The 18649-nt window shown below is 42.2% G+C and overlaps 1 protein-coding gene across 1 annotated transcript; it reads left to right on the top strand.

Annotated features, from left to right (window-relative positions):
- The first annotated feature begins 8794 nt into the window (after positions 1–8794).
- On the top strand, positions 8795–18292 carry fga (fibrinogen alpha chain). The gene is made up of 8 exons (XM_062445167.1): positions 8795–8954; positions 10744–10848; positions 11748–11931; positions 13087–13232; positions 13781–13879; positions 14738–14902; positions 15902–16634; positions 17150–18292. The coding sequence occupies exons 1-8, from the start codon at positions 8898–8900 to the stop codon at positions 17857–17859; spliced, it is 2199 nt and encodes a 732-aa protein (XP_062301151.1). The 5' UTR covers positions 8795–8897; the 3' UTR covers positions 17860–18292.
- Positions 18293–18649: the final 357 nt, after the last annotated feature.

Genomic DNA, 18649 nt, shown 5'->3' with positions numbered 1-18649 from the left:
TTTTGGTTTCATGTTTGCTTTATCAAGGTTTTATTGTCTTTTTAACGCTTTAAATGTTAGTTTAATGAGAGGAAAGACTGAACATAAACACTTCCGGTTTAAACTCTGATGATATGAGACACAGTTTGGTTTGTAGCAGCAGGAAAACACGTTTGGTAAGATCTGATATTATTCCTGTTTCTGTTCATTCTGAATTAAAACATCTCCTTTATTATAATTAATAGAAATGTGCTTTAATGTTCAGTGATGTCCACACATATCTACTTGATCTGATTCATCTTCCTCTTTTTTCTTTCTTCCTTTCAGTTGCGATTTTAGACCCTTTTTTGAGGGTTTTTATTATTTTAATTATTGTTGGATTTTTTTCCCAAAAAATTATTTTATACAACTTTAATTATTTTGTGAGCCTTTCTGTTAGAGATAGGAAAAACACTTCTGCTGCAGGTTCACATGGTTTCATTTTAACAGCTTGTTCTTTATTCCTTTCTTCCTTTCCTCATTTTTGTTCTTTTCATTCTTTTTTCATCTTTCTCCCTTTTCTTTCCTTCTTTCTTTCCTCTTCCTGCTTGTTCTTTCTTCCCCTTCTTTCTTTCTTTCTTACTTTCAAATATATGATCTTTCTTTAAAATCAAATACCACAATATTTTTTTTTACCAAATAACTCGATATCAATATCACAACAATATTTTAGAGATGGCTGTCGTGCTTTCACAAAATATTTAGAGATGTTTGATAAATAATCAGTAATGTGGATGAAATGACAAAGTGGGTAAAAGGCAGATAATAGAACAGCTAGAACAATCTGGTAAGTCCAGAAAATTACATCATTTTACTGTAATTTAACCTTTAAAACCAGGAAAAGAAACACTTCTGTCCTTATCACGATATTACAATATCCAAATTCGGAGATGATATAGTAGTCTCACATCAAAAAGCCAATATCAATCAGACTCTCGTTGTTAATATTCCTCAAACTAAGTTACAGTAGAAAGTATCACAGCAGCTGTATTAAACCAACATGAGAGGTTCCTCCAGTTTGATTCAAATCATGGACGCTGCCATTATGTGGCACACACTTTAACCACTCGACTACCCCAGCGCTCCTTTAAGACTCGACAGGTCTTTAATATTCAGAGAAACATTTTTCATATTAAATCTCTCCATGTGTGATCGTCTCTCTGCTGTTGATCTGATGTCTGTTACGTCTCTCCTCGTTGTCGTCCTCAGTGCAGAAGATGGCGTCAATCTGCAGTCCGTCTCTGCTGCATCTGAAGCAGCTGTCGGTCAACCTGGTGGACTGTATGAAGACCCCAGCAGACCTGGGACCAGCAGACCTGGGACCAGCAGACCTGAGACCAGCAGACCTGGGACCAGCTGTGATGCAGGAACCAGAAGGTGAGCAGCTTTACATTTCAAATTTTCTAGTAATTAAAGGATGAAACGAAGATCTTTTGGGGGCAGAACGTTTTTAGTAGCAGTTTTAATGAATATCTTAATGTTCACACCCTGACACTGAACGGAGCATTAACAGCTGTATCCTCTTGTACTCATCCAGCTGCTTATAAATGAACTAGTCTTGTCTTCAGGCTCCTCAGTCCTCAGTCTGAGGCAGCTGTCCGTCTTCTTGGTGGACTGCATGAAACCTCCAGGACTCAACGGTCAGATGGTCCGTCTGCATCGAGTCAAGATTGACTCCGAAGAAGAAGACGACGGCGGTTTGGTGACAAATGCTGTGAACCCGGATCGGAGCGACACCAACATGGGAGCAGAGATCAGTTTGTGTAAAGAAGAAGAAACAGCGGTGAGGTGTGACGACAGAGAGTCTGACTGGGAGGAAACTAAAACTGAAGAAACAGACGAACATGAAACGGGAAGTGAAGAAGCCGGAGATGAAGGTAAATGTTTCATTAAAAGACCTCACTCACGACATGCTGGCTGCTTCCTGGGGCTGGGTATCGTTTAAAAAAATGATGACACCAGTACCAATCCAAGTACCCTTAAAGCTACCCTTACCTTTGTTACATTTTTACAATTTTTTTTGTTTAGGTTAAAATGCTATTAATAAGGTAATGGCACTCTTAAATTTTAGAGAGATCCACCAGGCATAGAAACTCATCATTATTCCATTATCATAATATTCAGTGAAAACTCTGACCAATCATATCATTCGGTCCGAATGATATGATTGGCCGAACAACCTGCCTGTTTTCCCCTTCCGCATTATGTAATCGTGCGCACCCCCACCTGGAAGAGAGTCTGTTGTCTGTTGTGGATCCACGGCATTATAATACATCCATGATCCACGGAGATAGCCGTAAACAGACAGTAGCGACTGACAATGACCGACAAAACCGGACACAGCTTCCACCTCCAGCCGCTCCCACTGGGAAAAAGAAAACTATATATATATAGTGCGCGTTCGTGGAGGGGAAGGGAGTGCGGGGGAGGGAGGAGGGGTTGTTGCTGTTCAAGTTTTTTCAAAGTGCTGTGTGAAATGCAAGAAAGGTAAGAGTAGCTTTAAAACGATACCAATACCAACTAGGTCCTTCATCAGATTCCCATTAACACATTTAGGTCTCTGTCTTTTATCCGATGTAACAGGCGTGTAGTGTAAACACACTTTAGAGCGTTTAGGTGGCATCTTGGCTGCTGAAATGCTAAGCGTGTTTTGACGAGCTTCAGCTGCTTGATAACGAGTTAATAATTAGAATCAGGTGTGTTAGAGTGAGGAGAGAAACCTAAAACATGCAGGGCAGTAGCTCTCCAGGAGCAGGTTGGAGACCACTTACCTACATGCTTGGAAAGGGAGTAGAGGTTTTTTAGTTGGTTGCAATCTGCAACTTCACCACTAGATGCCACTAAATCCTACACACTGCTACTTTAAATATTATTAATATTAAAGTTTTCAAAGTTTTGCTGTTGATGATGAGTCTCTGTTTGTCTATGAGTGTTTTCTATCTCTTTGCCTCTTTATATCACTCTTCTCTAAGAAAGAACAACATGAATCTAAAGTGTTTTGTTAAACATCTTCTCTTTCTCAGCAGAGAGAGACCTACAGGAAGGTGTCAGCAGACCGTTCTCTCACAGCTGTTGTTATTGTGGGAAAACCTTCACAAAGAGGAGCAACGTCATCAGACACCAGCGGCTTCACTGTGACGTGACAGGAAGTCTACAGCAGACGCAGCCGGAGTCAAATTCACACATTCACGAGGAGGAAGGTGAAGACCAGGAGCAGCCGTCAGAGGAGGCTCCTCCAGAGAAATGCACCTTACCGCTGCTCACTCACACAGCACAGAAATCCTACAGCTGTAAGGTGTGCAGTAAGCAGTTTGGGAGAGGGAGCACTCTGAAGGAACACCAGCTGATCCACACCGGTGAGAAACCCTTCAAATGCGATCAGTGCGGGAAGAACTGCGCCCGGAAAGGAGATCTTAAAGTTCACATGCTCCGACACTCTGAGGAGAGACCGTTTAGCTGCAGCCACTGTCCCAAAACCTTCAAACAGGTCACAAAACTGAAGCTGCACGAACGCATCCACACGGGGGAGAAACCGTACCGCTGTATGAGCTGTCCGAAGCAGTTCAGACTGCAGGCGTTGCTGGTGTCGCACCAGTTGAGCCACACCGGAGAGAAACCCTTCCAGTGCCCTCTGTGCCCCAAAGCCTTCAGCTTCAGGAACAATTTAAAAAAGCACCAGATGATTCACTCCGGGGAGAAACCGCACCGCTGCTCACACTGCGGGAAGAGCTGCCGCCTGCTGCAGCACCTCGTCATCCACCAGCGCAGCCACACAGGGGAGAAACCGTTCACATGTGAGCAGTGTGGGAAAGGTTACGCTCATCCTTCAGCCCTGAAAAAACACCAGATTACCCACAAGGAGAAACCACCACGCTGCTCTCTGTGCGGGAAGGATTTCAGTGAACTAGCCGAGCTGATTAATCACGAGTGCAGCAGGTCTGCAGAGAGGCCGCACCGCTGCCTGCAGTGCGGGAAGTGTTTCTCTCAGGCGGTGACGCTAAAGAAACACCAGCTGGTTCACTCTGAGGAGAAACCCTTCCACTGTCCAGAGTGTGGGAAGAGATTCAACCACAGAGGGAACCTGACCAAACACACCCTCATTCACACTGGAGAGAAACCCTTCCAGTGTGAAGACTGTAAGAAGTGCTTCAGGCTGCTGCACCACCTCACACAACACCGACTCACACACAAGAAAGACTCATAACCTGAAGAGAGACAGAACACCAGACCACGTGATTTCATATCCTTTTTTTTTTTCAGGGTCAAATTTGACTCATTTCGAGAGCAGTGAAAATCCTGTAATGTGAGCCAGAATCTACAATAATGTGAAACTTTCAACTTCTTAAAAACATTTATGTGCAGCTGATGAAAATGTTTGTGTTTGACCTAGGGCTAAAAACTGTATCATGATAAAAGTGTTTCATATCAGTCGATATTTTTATGACCTATTTTAAATGAGGACCAGGAGCAAAGATATTCAATTTAAACACTTTTATTGTAAACTTCCTCTGATTTTAATCACCTCAGTTATTAATCAATGCAGACAGAGAAAGAAATGTCTGAATGACAATTAAAATCACAATGAACACTTAACAATGATCTCTTCACATTAAGGTGTACAAATAAACACTGAAGAAATGCTTAACAATGGTGCATAAAGTGTTAATTGTAAACATAGAAATCAAAGTAAAGCTGAGGTATATTTAACATCTCTAACATTAAAAAACGACCAAGTACCTTGCCACAACCTCTGAGCTGTGGTCAAGCCATTGTTGTGAGCCATACATTAGCTTGACTATTCATTTCATAGACCATGACTGGGTTCTGACAACCAGAAGCCTGGAAACCGCATATTTCCCCCAAAGATCACAAAGGGGAATTAATAGCAGAAGGGCTGAAGGAGGCGCTGCTGTCCTGGAGTCTGATTGAAGAAACAATGGTGAGCTTCACCACAATCAACGGGGCAAATATAGTGAACAACTGGACACGGCTGCAGTGTTTCAGCCATCGTTTGCACTTCTGGTGAGTAGCATTGTCACTTCACACTAACCATGACGTAAAGTAAAGAAGAAAAACAGGCATAATAATCATTTTAACCTCAGGTGTCTTCACTGTACTCAATGAAAACAAGCCACACAAACACAGAGATCATTTAACCTTCATGTCGTCCTCCCGGGTCAAATTGACCTCGTCTGTTTTGACTGTTCCTTCTTTCCTCCCTGCCTTCCTTCCGTCTGTCCTTCCTCCCTCCCTCCTTCTCTCCTTCTTTCCTTCCTCATCCCCCTTTCTTACTTCCTTCCTTCCTCCCTCCCTCCTTCCTTCTTTCCTCCCCTCTACCTTCCTCCCTTACTTCTTTCCTCTTTCCTTCTTTCCTTCCTTCCTCTTTTCTTTTCTCCCTTCCTCCCTCCTTCCTTCTTTCCTCTGTCCTTCCTTCTTTCCTTTCCTTCCTTCCCTCTTTCCTTCCTCCCTCCTTTCCTTCCTTCTTCCATCCTTCCTTCCTTTCTTCCTTGAGTCAAGTACAACAGGAGGGTTAAACTACAAAATGAACAGCATTTAAAGATTAAAAAGTAGAGAATATATTTTAACAACATAAACTATATATATATATTATACAACATACATGCAGAATGTATATTGTTCTTGACCTTTGTCTCTCAGGCCTGGTGCCAGGATGAAGTAACTGATACCCCTTTTCCACTGAGCTGGAGCTAGAGCTTGCTGGGAGCTGGTGCTACAGCGAGTGCTCAGTTGGTGTTAACCCGAGCAACTCTTATGAACCTGTTGTGTTTCTACCGGCAAGGAGCTGGCAAGGAGCCACGCGATTACGTCACTGTATAACGTAGCCAGCGTGCGCCTTTGAAGCACTTCCATGATTCACCAGTGAGAGGCAGCAACATGCCGCAAGGCATCTAGCCCGCCGGAAACGAAGAAGAATAAAACAAAGAAGGAGAAGAAGAAGACAAAAGACAACAAAGAAGGAGGAGAAGACGACGAAGATGGAGGAAATTGCGGCCGCGATGCAAGTGCTGTTCATGTGTTTGCAAGCCTACATAGAAATACGGAACGGTGTCGCGCCAAAAAGTGATCGTCTGCCAGAATCTGATTTCTGGCCGCGGGAGCACGCACAGCAGTCCGTTGAGCGGTAGCGCTAAAACGGTCATAATATGCATTTACATACAACTGTACGTCCGCAATTATAAATTAGACTATAATGAATGTGATTTATGGGTGTGTGTTCAGTAAAGAAATTATCACTTTTGCAATGATCCTCGTGACTCTGCGTTGTTTTTTATCTGATCTGGGCCCTACGTAGTATTTGATTCCCATGTTGGGATGTGTTTGATATCTAATATTATTGTTTATGCCTACTATTTGGAGACAAGACTATAAAAGACATGATTTATGGGAGGGTTACATACGCCTATAAAATAACGAACAGTTTTCACCTGCCAAAAATTGATTAAAGGCCAAATACAGTTACTGAAAGCTGACTTCTGCCTAAATATGACTTGATCTCATTCATAAGCTTCATAATATAAACACTAGAGCTCACAGGACAGTTTGGAACTCTTTTAAAGGACCATTATAACACAAAATAAGGCATTTTCACCTGCCAAAAATTGATTGGAGGCCAAATACAGTTACTGAAAGGTTATTTCTGCTTAAATATGACTTTATCTCATTCTTGAGTCCTGCTCACATAACCACGCCCCCAGTCCGCTGACGTAATCGGGTCTTGCTTTAGACCAGCAAAGACTTGGTGCTCGCTCTGGCTCCCGTTCTGAGGCTCGGGCCTGGAGCTTTGGCGGTAGAAAAGCAAAGAGCAGGTGCTTAGTCAAGCTCTAGCTCCCAGCAAGCTCTAGCTCCAGCTCAGTGGAAAAGGGGTATGAGGGGCCTGATAAACAAATACTAGGAGCCAAATCTTTACATATAATAACATTTAATGATTTAAACACGCAGTAGCTTCAGAAAGACTAAAGAACAACATGAGTCTACAGCCTCAAAATCAAAGAAGAAACAGTTAGAGTCGTGTTATTATTCATCTCATAATGAATAAAGGTAACAGGGTTGAAACCGACGGGTCACGTCACACATCACAACCTTCGTCCTTAGCTGTGACTCAGCCTCAGTGTCTCTGTAGTCGAGCCAATGATTAAACACTCCTACTACTAACCTGTTGGGAGAGTTGTTGCCATGCTGTGATTTATTTAGAGTCACATTAGTCACTGTAGGGACACAAACCCAGGTCCTCACAATCCTGGTTTGACCTGGAAGTGACTCTCAGGGACATTTTGATCTATTAATGTCATAAACAGTCTATATTTGAGAAATAAGTCAGAGTGGCAGTCTGGCTTTGATTAAAGTCTAAATTAAAATATTTTACTGAAGTGCCTTTATAGTATTGTGGAAGAGAAAACTGTCTTTATATTTTAAGAGTTTGTCAGTCATGATTTCTGCCTAAACAAACCCAAAAAAAAGGCCAAACTTGCCTGTCCAGTTTGGTGCCACAACTTTAGAAAAGTAATATTCATATTAATTACAAATATTTTCTGTACCTTTTTAAAGTGTTTCTAGCGTTTATAGTAATCCAGATTATTCCAAACTCAATCATTATTAAAAGGCAAAGTTTAACATTCACTTTAAGAGGAGAAACTGAAGCCATTTGGAAATGTACTCATTCACTTTCTTGAGTTATAGAAGATAAATATCAATCTGTTTTTCTCATCTGTAAATATGAAGTTGGAGTCAGGAGAGCACATAACATAACACAATTTGTAGTTTTTACACTTAGATTCTCCACTCTTCCTTCCTTCCTCCTGTCCTTCCTTATTTCCTTCCTCCCTTCCTTCTATCCTTACTTCCTTACTTCCTCCCTCCCCCCCTCCTTACTCCTTTCCTTCCTTCCTTCCTGAGGACAACAGGAGGGTTAAACAGGTCAAATAATATAACGAGCTTGCAGGTTTTTATCTTAGCTGATAGAATAACTATAAAACCACAACTTGTTTATTTACACTTTGAAGTATTATACAAACAAGATGCTGTATAATGTGTTGATTGGTTGGTTGGCTGGTTGGTTGGTTGGTTGGTTGGCTGGCTGGCTGGCTGGTTGGTTGGTTGGTCGGCTGGTCGGCTGGCTGGTTGGTTGGTTGGCTGGTTGGTTGGTTGGCTGGTTGGTTGGTTGGTTGGCTGGCTGGTTGGTTGGCTGGTTGGTTGGCTGGTTGGCTGGCTGGCTGGTTGGTTGGCTGGTTGGTTGGCTGGCTGGCTGGTTGGCTGGCTGGCTGGCTGGTTGGTTGGTTGGTTGGCTGGCTGGTTGGCTGGTTGGTTGGTTGGCTGGTTGGTTGGTTGGTTGGCTGGTTGGTTGGTTGGTAACTGTCTCCTGACTTTTACCATACAGACTTCAAGAGGTAAAACTGATCAATAAATAAGATGATAGAGACCATAAAGACTAACAAAATAAAAGAAAGGTATAAATTAAGGTCATGTTTTTGCTGTGATATTTGTGTTGTTATTTGTTTTCTTTTACTCTCTCACATTGATTGATTTGTCATATTGAGTGATGACTAATTCTGCCTCATTCTTGTTACTGTCAGCGCTCTTCATCACTGTTTGCTTTGAGGAAACACACTGCCAGTAAACGTTGAGAGTATCTGAACTCACAGTACGACAAACACGCCTCCAACATTGATCCGAGCCGAGCAGCCGAGAGGTTTCCCAACTCCTGTCCTGACCTGATAGACGTTTATCCGACCCCCCCCCCCCTCCCCCGATGAGTCACGGGTTCGTCAGACTGAACCAGGAGGTTTAAATGATCTGACGGCAGCTGCAGAGAAACATTCAACAACCAGACTTTACACAGAGGAAGGACGGAAGAAACAAAGATGGGACGACTCGGTTTACTCGTCTGTCTCGGTGTGATTCTTGTGGCTTCGGCTGTGGTGAGTCTCACATCAGATTACAATATATATTTAAAGTGGTACAACACAGAAATCAGATATACATATTCAATTATAGGACCTTTATTAACAAACTATGCTACAAGTTTTACAACATTTTTATGTTTTCAGGATTTTTTTTACTTTAATCTTTATCGTGTTACTTTGTTTCCCACGTAGCTGCTTTTAGAATAACGATCATTTTTAGTTATGTCGTAGTTTCCCAAACAAAGCTGAAAAACCTTTAAATATAATAAGTATATAATAATTTAAAAAGTAATTAGATTTTTTTTGTCTGTGGCACACTGTAATCTCCTCAAGAAAGGCTTCATTTGAATACATTTCTTTTTTATAATCAGTCAATATTCATATTTGATTGTTAAAACGTGTCATTTAATATTTAAAAAAATATATATAAATGAAAAATCAGTGTAATTACAACTCGGAAAAATTTGGTATTTTTTCGGGTATTTTTCTAAAAGGTTTTTATTCTTTTAATTTTTGAGTTCTGGATCATGCAAACTTATTATTTGCAGCTTCTTTTTGTAAAGATTCAGAAACCAGACAATTTTCAGTTAATTTCCCCAAATTTACTCCAAAATAACCTCAAATATTAACCGACTAGATTAGCGACTGTAGCTAACTGCGTAGGGATCGACTTCCTTCTGTCATTCATCTTTTTGTATGTATCATTATAAATTATACTGATTTGCAACTATATGTATATATTTTAGAGATTTATATTTATAAATGATAGAGATGTATACTTTCTATATTCATGTAATTTATATAGTTATTTACACACATAACTCCTGAAATGGACTCAAATATATCCAACTGTTATAGTTTCAATCCAGCTGTGCACAGTTTTGGTTTTATGGGTTTTTTATGTTGCTGATTTTCCGTTTTATTTTTTTTATTATTGGTGGTTTAATAATCTCTGCTACTCTAAAACTAATTTATCTGTAGGGACAAATAAAGTGACACATCTTGACACTCTTTTAACCCTCCCCAAGGAAGGAAGGGAGGAAGAAGGAAGGGAAGGAGGGAGGGAAGGAGGGGGTAAGGAAGGAAAGGAGGGAGGAAGGAAGAAGAAAGGAAAGGAGGAAGGAAGGAATGAAGGAAGGAAAGAAAGGAGGGAGGAAGGAAGGGAGGAAGATAGGAAAGAAGGAAAGAAAGAAGGAGGGAGGGAGAAAGGAAAAGGGGAAGGCAAGAAGGACAGAGGAAAGAAGGAAGGTAGGAAAGAAAGGAGGGAGGAAAGGAGTGAGGAAGGAAGGAAGGGAGGAAGACGGAAGGAAAGGAGGGAGGAAGAAGGAAGAAAAAGAGGGAGGAAGGAAGGGAGGAAAGGCAAGAAAGAAGGGAGGTAGGAAAGGAAGGACGGACGGAGGAAAGAAGGAAGGAAGGAAGGTAGGGGGAGGAAAGAAGGAAAGAAAGAGAGAAGGAGGGAGGGAGGGAGGAAGGAAGGAAGGAAGGAAGGAAGGAAGGAAGGAAGGAAGGAAGGAAGGAAGGAAGGGAGGAAGGAAGGAAGGAAGGAAGGAAGGAAGGAAGGAAGGAAGGAAGGAATGAAGGGAGGGAGGGAGGGAGGAAAGAAGGAACAGTCAAAACAGACGGGACACGAAGGTTAAAAAACAACTCATTTACATGACACCTGTTTACATGACAAATCCCCATCAAACAATGTTGGGTTTAATCCAGTTCTTCAGCTCATACCACCTTAAATTAAACCTAACTGAATAAAAATGTTACCTGTGATAGTTACACCGCATGTTGCTGATTATTTCTCTCCCTCCAGAACGCCGTAATCGACCCGAGGGGAGCTCGTCCGGTGGAGCAGGGCACCCGAAGCAATAAATGCGAAACTCAGAAGGAATGGCCTTTCTGCACATCTGATGAATGGGTACGTACTCATGCGCAAATTTTAAGCCTTAAGATTTGTTGTGTTACACCGTGAGAACAAAAAGAAATATGTTTTTTAAGCTGTACTACCTAACCCTTAGATGCAGATGTTTGGTAGTATTACAGTAAAAGTACTGCAGTATTATGAGTGATGTAGTATGCAGTATTACAGTAAAAGTACTGCAGTATTATGAGCGATGTAGTATGCGGTATTACAGTAAAAGTACTGCAGTATTATGAGCGATGTAGTATGCAGTATTACAGTAAAAGTACTGCAGTATTATGAGTGATGTAGTATGCAGTATTACAGTAAAAGTACTGCAGTATTATAGTGATGTAGTATGCAGTATTACAGTAAAAGTACTGCAGTATTATGAGTGATGTAGTATGCAGTATTACAGTAAAAGTACTGCAGTATTATAGTGATGTAGTATGCAGTATTACAGTAAAAGTACTGCAGTATTATGAGCGATGTAGTATGCAGTATTACAGTAAAAGTACTGCAGTATTAGAGCGATGTAGTATGCAGTATTACAGTAAAAGTACTGCAGTATTATGAGTGATGTAGTATGCAGTATTACAGTAAAAGTACTGCAGTATTATAGTGATGTAGTATGCAGTATTACAGTAAAAGTACTGCAGTATTATGAGTGATGTAGTATGCAGTATTACAGTAAAAGTACTGCAGTATTATGAGCGATGTAGTATGCAGTATTACAGTAAAAGTACTGGTTTGGTCCCTCAAACTGTGCTGCAGTAAAGTACAAGTACCTCAGATATAAGTACACGTTTCAGTACTGGGTATAACTAACGTTGTGTACAGCAGCTGGTATATATATAATGTTGTTGTATATCTGGCATACTTTGTCATATCTATCCATTCCTTCTGTGCTCCATCAGGGCTCTAAATGTCCTTCGGGATGCAGGATCCAGGGTCTGATGGATAAATACGACCACAGCCTGCTGAAGAGAATCGAGAAGATCCGAAGCCTCCTGGATCAGAACAAAGCCAAGCACCGCTCTGCCGACCAGGTGTCCAAACAGACATACGACTACCTGAAGGAGAAACTCATTGTGGACTCTGGTTAGTCTTTGTTTGTCATTTCTTGTTCCTGTTCTTGTCAGTATTTCACTAAATTTGACAGTAAATTCATATTAACACAGGAACTTCTTGAACTAAACTGAATCAATAACTTAACTCAATCTTTATATATATCTTTTTATAGATAATTTGTAGTTAAGACAGTTTCAGAATTCTACTGAAATATTATTTTACAGGCCTGATTCTCCATTTTTGGAACCCAAATATGTTGAGATGTGTGTTAAAATTAGAAATTGATTGATTGATTTAGGAACTAGTGGAGTAAAATTAAGAATACTGCAGGTGTGAAAAAATTCTATCTAGGATTTGATATTAACCCTCCTGTTGTCCTTGAGTCAAGGAAGGAAGGGAGGATGGAAGGAAGGAAAGGAGGAAGGAAGGGAGGATGGAAGGAAGGAGGGAATGGAGGGAGGAAGAAAGGATGGAAGGGAGTAAGAAGGAAGGAAGGAAGGAAGGAAGGAAGAAGGAAGGAAAAGAGGGAGGAAGGAAGGGAGGGAGGAAGGAAGGATGGAAGGGAGTAAGACGGAAGGAAAGGAGGGAGGAAAGAAGGAAAGGAAAGGAGGAAGGAAGAAGGCAGGAAGGAGGGAAGGACGGAAGGGAGGGAGGAAGGAAGGATGGAAGGGAGTAAGAATGAAGGAAAGGAGGAAGGAAGGAAGAAGGAAGGAAAAGAGGGAGGGAGGAAGGAGGGAGGAAGGATGGTAGGGAGGGAGTAAGAAGGAAGGAAAGGAGGGAGGAAAGAAGGAAAGGAAAAGAGGAAAGAAGAAGGCAGGAAGGAGGGAAGGATGGAAGGGAGTAAGAAGGAAGAAAAGGAGGAAGGAAGTGAGGAAGAAGGAAGGAAAGGAGGGAGGAAGGAAGGAGGGAAGGACAGAAAGAAGGAAGAAAGGGGGATGGAGGAAGGAAAGAAGGAAGGGAGGAAAGAGAGAGGGAGGAAAGAAAGAGAGAAGGAGGGAGGGAGGGTGGAAGGACAGAGGGAAGGAAAGAAGGAACAGTCAAGACAGACGTTGTCAATTTGACCCGGGAGGACGACACAAAGGTTAAATACCCCTAAAAGTCTACATGTTTGCCGAGTATGAGTCGCTCTACCTATCTGTGTATTATTCCGCCAGTCTAAGTATCCGTGTTCCCTTCTCCGACCAGGTAATGACAACAGCTACTACGACCTGGCCCAGAATCTGCGTCAGAGAATCATAGACTTGAAGATCAAGATCGACAGACAGCTGAGGGTCCTGAGCGCTCTGAAGGATCGCGTCAAAGACCAGGTCATCGAGATGCAGAGGCTGGAGGTATGGGGGCACATCAGGGGCAAAAGTACATGTTATGAAGCAACGCGTTAGTTCATGCAGGACACGGAAGCCATGCGCCCCAGCTGTACACACCTTATCAGTCACACACCAATCACAGCCATTCTCACCACAAGGCGGTCCCTTTAAATATTACTCCCATCAACACTGTTCTAGCTTAACCATTGCTCTGGTTCAGGGTCCCATCATGGCTCTAGGGTCAATCTGCAATGCATGTCTTTCTTTCGGCCCACTAAAAGGGGGTCTTGCATTGCAGGGAGCATCTTAGAGTGGAGCCTTCAACGCCAAGTTAAACTGTATTACCATTTGTTGCAATAAATAGTTTAATCTATGACGAAAGTGCTCCTGACTGAATACATGTAAATATAAATGAGCTTTACCTAACCTTCGAGCAGCACACCTGAGACAAGAAACTATACATTTCTGTAGGGCTGGTGCATGTCATTTCATTGTCCTATCTAATTTGATGAGGGTTCAGGAACTTACTACATTAAAGACTGAATGCACTCATACCCTGTCTCCTCCGTCAGGTGGATATCGACATTAAGCTCCGCTCCTGCAAAGGATCCTGCAAGAGCTACTCCGAGTACCAGGTGGACCGGGAGAGCTACGTGGAGCTGAACAAACAGGTACGGACCTAATTCTGACTCTACTCTGTTTCCACCACGGGAACTTCTAACCCTAACCCAGAGTTTAGTTCTGGGAACCATTCGGTCTAAGGTCATCTTTGGTCATCTGCAGCCATTCTGCTAACACCTTGCAGTGTTTTGGTCCAGTTCAATAAAGAGCACAGATTTCTTTGTTTTTTGTGACATGAGATTTTATATACAAACCTGTTTATAGTTTAACAAAAAGATGCTGTAAAAGCTTTTCATACTTCATGTAATTGTGTCCTTGTGTATTAAAGACTTTGTGTTTTAGAGGATTAACCTTTGTGTCGTCCTCCCGGGTCAAATTGACCCCGTCTGTTTTGACTGTTCCTTCATTCCTCCCTTCCTTCCTTCGTTCCTTCCATCTTTCCTTTCTCCCTTCCTTCTTTCATCTGTCCTTCTTTCCTTACTTCCTCCCTTCCTTCTTTCCTCTGTCTTTCTTTCCTTCCTTCCTCCCTTCCTCTTTTCCTTTCTCCTGTCTCTGTCCTTTTTTCCTCCCTCCGTCCTACCTTCCTTTCTTCCTTCCTCCCCTTCTTTCCTCTGTCCTTCCTTCCTCCCTACCTCTTTTCTTTTCTCCCTCCCTCCTTCCTTCTTTCCTTCCTTCTCTCCTTTTCTTCCTTCCTTCCTTCCCTCCTCCCTCCTCCCTCCCTCCTTTCCTTCCTTTTTCCTCCCTTCCATCCTCCCTACCTTCCTCGCTTCCTTCCTTGACTCGAGGACAACAGGAGGGTTAAAGCACCAAACAAATCTACACTGGTTTCTATGGACCATGTTTCTTACATTCATAGACTGAATAATGGTTTTTTTTTTTAAACAACACTTTCTCTGTGCATTTCCCAGGTTGACCAGCTGGCTGCCCATGATGCTCAGAACATCGAGACTGTAAGCACACTTTATGTGATGAAGAGCAGGCCGCTGCAGGGTGTGGTTGTGCCCCCCCACTACAAGTCCGGGGTCTCGGGTGCCAGCGTAGCAGGACAACAGAGAGAAGACTTGTTCCCTGAGGTAAGGAAGCATTATGATGTAAAAACAATATCAGCTTTACAGTGAACAGCAATGGCAATATTTTACTTAATGTGGAATCAGCAGTAGTTTTGTCCAGTCTTTGAGTCCCCATGAACCAACATATTATTTCACACATAACCAACAATCAAATTACGTTGGTTTTAACACCTCATATAATGTATAAGAACCAAAAATCCTACTTCTCCGCCAACCAGCTCTTTGCCCCATCTGCCAACTTAACTACCATGGGGTCAAGAGCTTTTAGTCGATCTGCCCCCGCCTTTGGAGCTCTCTCCCACCAGACATTTGCACTTCGGACTCTGTTTCCACCTTTAAATCCCGCCTGAAAACGCACTTATTCAGAGCTGCATACTCTGTCTCACACTAACTATGCAATCATGTTCTTGCTTAATTGTTGCACTGATGCACTTTATAGTCACATTCATATTTATTTCTTTATCTTTGCACTAAAATTTACCTGATTTTTATTGTTTGATGTACTGTTGTCGTATTTTTGTGCCTTGTAAGGTGTCCTTGAGTGCTTTGAAAGGCGCCTTTAAATAAAATGCATTATAATTATTATTATTATTACTTTTGAAATCAGACTTTTACCTTATGAAAGTTACTTGATGAACCACCATTCATGAATTTTACCTAATGGAATTTGCGCATTTTATAAGTCTTCTTATCCCATGAAAAGAGGCTTTGATGCGACTCACCTGGCAGATATTCAGACAAAAACAAACAACATCGATTCATATCTTTCAGTTGCCCTTGTACTGTATGTAGTAGTGCCAACACTAAAAATAACTGTATGTTTGAATCACTTTGTGTTAGCCACATTGGAAAAAACAAGTCGAATCCATGTAAATCTAATACCTTAGGTTTCCCTATCCCATCACTTCTTTTTTATAGACTTAATTTACACAAAAACACATTACATCCAATTTCTAGAAGCACACACAATCACACTAAAGTTTTTCCCTTTTTATTCCTCAGGTGAAAACTGTCCAGTTGGTCCTAGAACAGGAAGGCTCCAGCTCATCCCCAGCTACCATCTCCAAGGATCAAGGTACTTCCTCCACTCAGTCTAGACCCTCATCATCGTCCACGCACTACTCCTCCTCCTCTTCCTCCTCCTCCTCCTCCTATCAGCCCTCCTCGTCATCCATCACTGAGATTGGGGGAGGGGGTGGCGGCGGCCATTTCTTTGGCCCAGGCCCAGTACAACCTCAGCCCAGTACAAGCCACACGACCACCAGAATTGAGGGAGGGGGTGCTGGTCATTTCTTTGGCACAGGCCCAGTACAACCTCAGCCCAGTACAAGCCACACAACTACCAGAACCACCTGCACCAAGACCATCAGGAGGACCATCGTCCACACGAAGGACGGGCCGGTGGAAAGGACAGAGGAAGTGATGGGCGGAGGCCCTGAGTGCCAGGGGTTAGACCTCACTAAAGGAGGAATGGGCTCCTTCTTCCCCAGCCTCAGCCACGTGTCCACTTCCTCTTCCTCTTCCTCTTCCTCTTCCTCATTGAGCACCAAGGCCGTCCACACCGGTGGTGCCAAGGGAAGCCTCTTTGGAGATCACAAAACTGGGTTTGGGGATCCATTTGGCTCAGACTTCGGCGCATTCAGGACGGACAACACAGAAGATGATATTCCCGATTTCCACGCCCGGAGTGTGAAGAGCACACGTGTTGAGCGTCAAGCCGGTTATGTAGGAAAAGGTACCACAACATCAGACCAAACCCAGGGCTAAATCTGCAGTCTGCCCATAAAAGGGTGTTCAGGTAGAAAGCATGCTTTAGCATCAGCTAGCTTGCTAGCTAGCCCTATGTACCAAAAATGAGAAGTGAACAGAGTAATTGTTATTGTTAGTTGCTGGGGATTAAAGATTTTTGATTTTTTTTTAACATTCAGTGTGATGTTAAATGTTATGTTATGATATACAATTTTCAAGCCTACGAGAATATTTTAAGGCTATTTATGCTTTGTAGTTTTGAGGAAAACAGAAGAAATATTGACAGAAATAAAACTAAACCGGAATTCTCTTGTGCCACAAAATCCTGCTGATGTTCCAAATGTAAAAACGTGTTGTAGAAGGGGGTTGATTGGGGCAAGTGTTAGCGACTCTGCAGAGAAAGTGACTGTTAATGTTCTTATCCACTTCAGAAAGTTTCAGCTAGCCCAACCAAAGAACAAGCTAACTTGCGGTCTGCGGTGTGCCCCTCTCTGTTTGCAGATTGTGTTGAAGCCTACCAGAACCACCTGAAAGGGGAAACGAACGGCCTGTTTAAGATCAAACCCGGCGGCACGGACTCCACAGAGGTAGTGGAGGCTTACTGCCAGCAGGAAGGGTTAATGGGTGGGTGGTTGTTAGTACAGCAAAGAGAGAGTGGTGTGCTCAGCTTCAATCGCACCTGGGCTGAATACCGCAAAGGGTTTGGCTCAGTCAATGCGCAGGGCAAGGGGGAGTTCTGGCTGGGCAACCAGAACCTCCATCTACTGACTAATCAGGGTGAGACTATGTTGAAGGTGGAATTGGAGGATTGGGAAGGGGGCATAGCCAGTGCTGAATACATTGTCAGGGTTGGTTCTGAGGAGGAGGGGTACCCGCTGCATGTTTCCGGTTACACTGGGGATGCCGGAGATGCTCTGATAATGTCTAGGTCTGATATGGCTTCTTACCTGTCTCACAACGGCATGAAATTCAGCACCTTTGACAGTGACAATGATAAGTGGGAGGAGAATTGCGCAGAAATGTACGGGGGCGGGTGGTGGTACAACAACTGCCAGTCAGCTAACTTAAATGGGATGTATTACAGAGGCTCATACGACCCAGAGAAAAATACGCCATATGAGATTGAAAACGGAGTTGTCTGGGTCACATACAAACCGGCCACTTATAGCTTGAAAACTGTGAGAATGTTTATCCGACCGGCTGCCTTTTAATGGGAAGCAGAGAAGGGGAAAATGTAGGAAAAACCTGCCGAAAATATAAAATAAAGACTTTCTTTCCAGGCACAAAAAAAAAGAGAATATATTAAGATAAGTAAAATAGAAGAGCCCATTACAACATGCTGAAGCTAAGGATGAATAAATATTTGAGGACAAAGGTCTGAAGTGGTTTACGGCCTGTCAGACCTTGCAGACTGTTGATCTGTTCGTAAATCATTATGGGATTTCAAAATCATGTCAAACAGTGCCAGTGTGCTAACATGTATTTTTCTTAAGTCTAATTTTTTTCCACACTTTGTGTAAACGTCATTGACCTGCTTGCTATCGTTATCTAACCAGTCTTCCTCAGTGTTGTCCCTGTTGCTCAACTCTGTACAAAGCAATGACTGAACTCTGCTCAATCAATAAAGATTCAATGTTCACTTCAGATATTTTGTTTTGTGGTGATTTCAGTGTGCAGCAGGACATCATGTAAAAACTAAACACTGTACTTATTTTACTATTTACTTGCTAAAAGACAATTGCGAACTTTCCAAAAATACATTTTGTTATAAGGTAATAAAATAAAATATAACCATTAAATTTGGAAATGATCTTAATCTTTATTATCTGTAATGTTTTCTTTTTTTTTTCAATAATAACAGTTTATATCAGCAGCCACCAGATCATCAACATTTAATGTGTACAGCATTTTACGTTTGTCACATTCATGTAACATTTACATAATTTACATAAAGACTTGGTGTGTCCTATATTGTTTGCCTTACATATGATTCTTCAGATA

The sequence above is a fragment of the Scomber scombrus genome, chromosome 23 (genome assembly GCF_963691925.1).
Source record: "Scomber scombrus chromosome 23, fScoSco1.1, whole genome shotgun sequence".
In the NCBI taxonomy this organism is placed as follows: Eukaryota; Metazoa; Chordata; class Actinopteri; order Scombriformes; family Scombridae; genus Scomber; species Scomber scombrus.
Note: the sequence above shows the minus strand (reverse complement) of the source record. Positions and strands in the feature narration are given on the sequence as shown.

Coding starts and splice junctions, on each gene's coding strand:
- fga (XM_062445167.1), top strand. CDS start 8,898: ATGGGACGACTCGGTTTACTCGTCTGTCTCGGTGTGATTCTTGTGGCT. Junction 13,880..14,737: donor ACGTGGAGCTGAACAAACAG/GTACGGACCTAA, acceptor TGCATTTCCCAG/GTTGACCAGCTGGCTGCCCA. Junction 16,635..17,149: donor AGCCGGTTATGTAGGAAAAG/GTACCACAACAT, acceptor CTCTGTTTGCAG/ATTGTGTTGAAGCCTACCAG.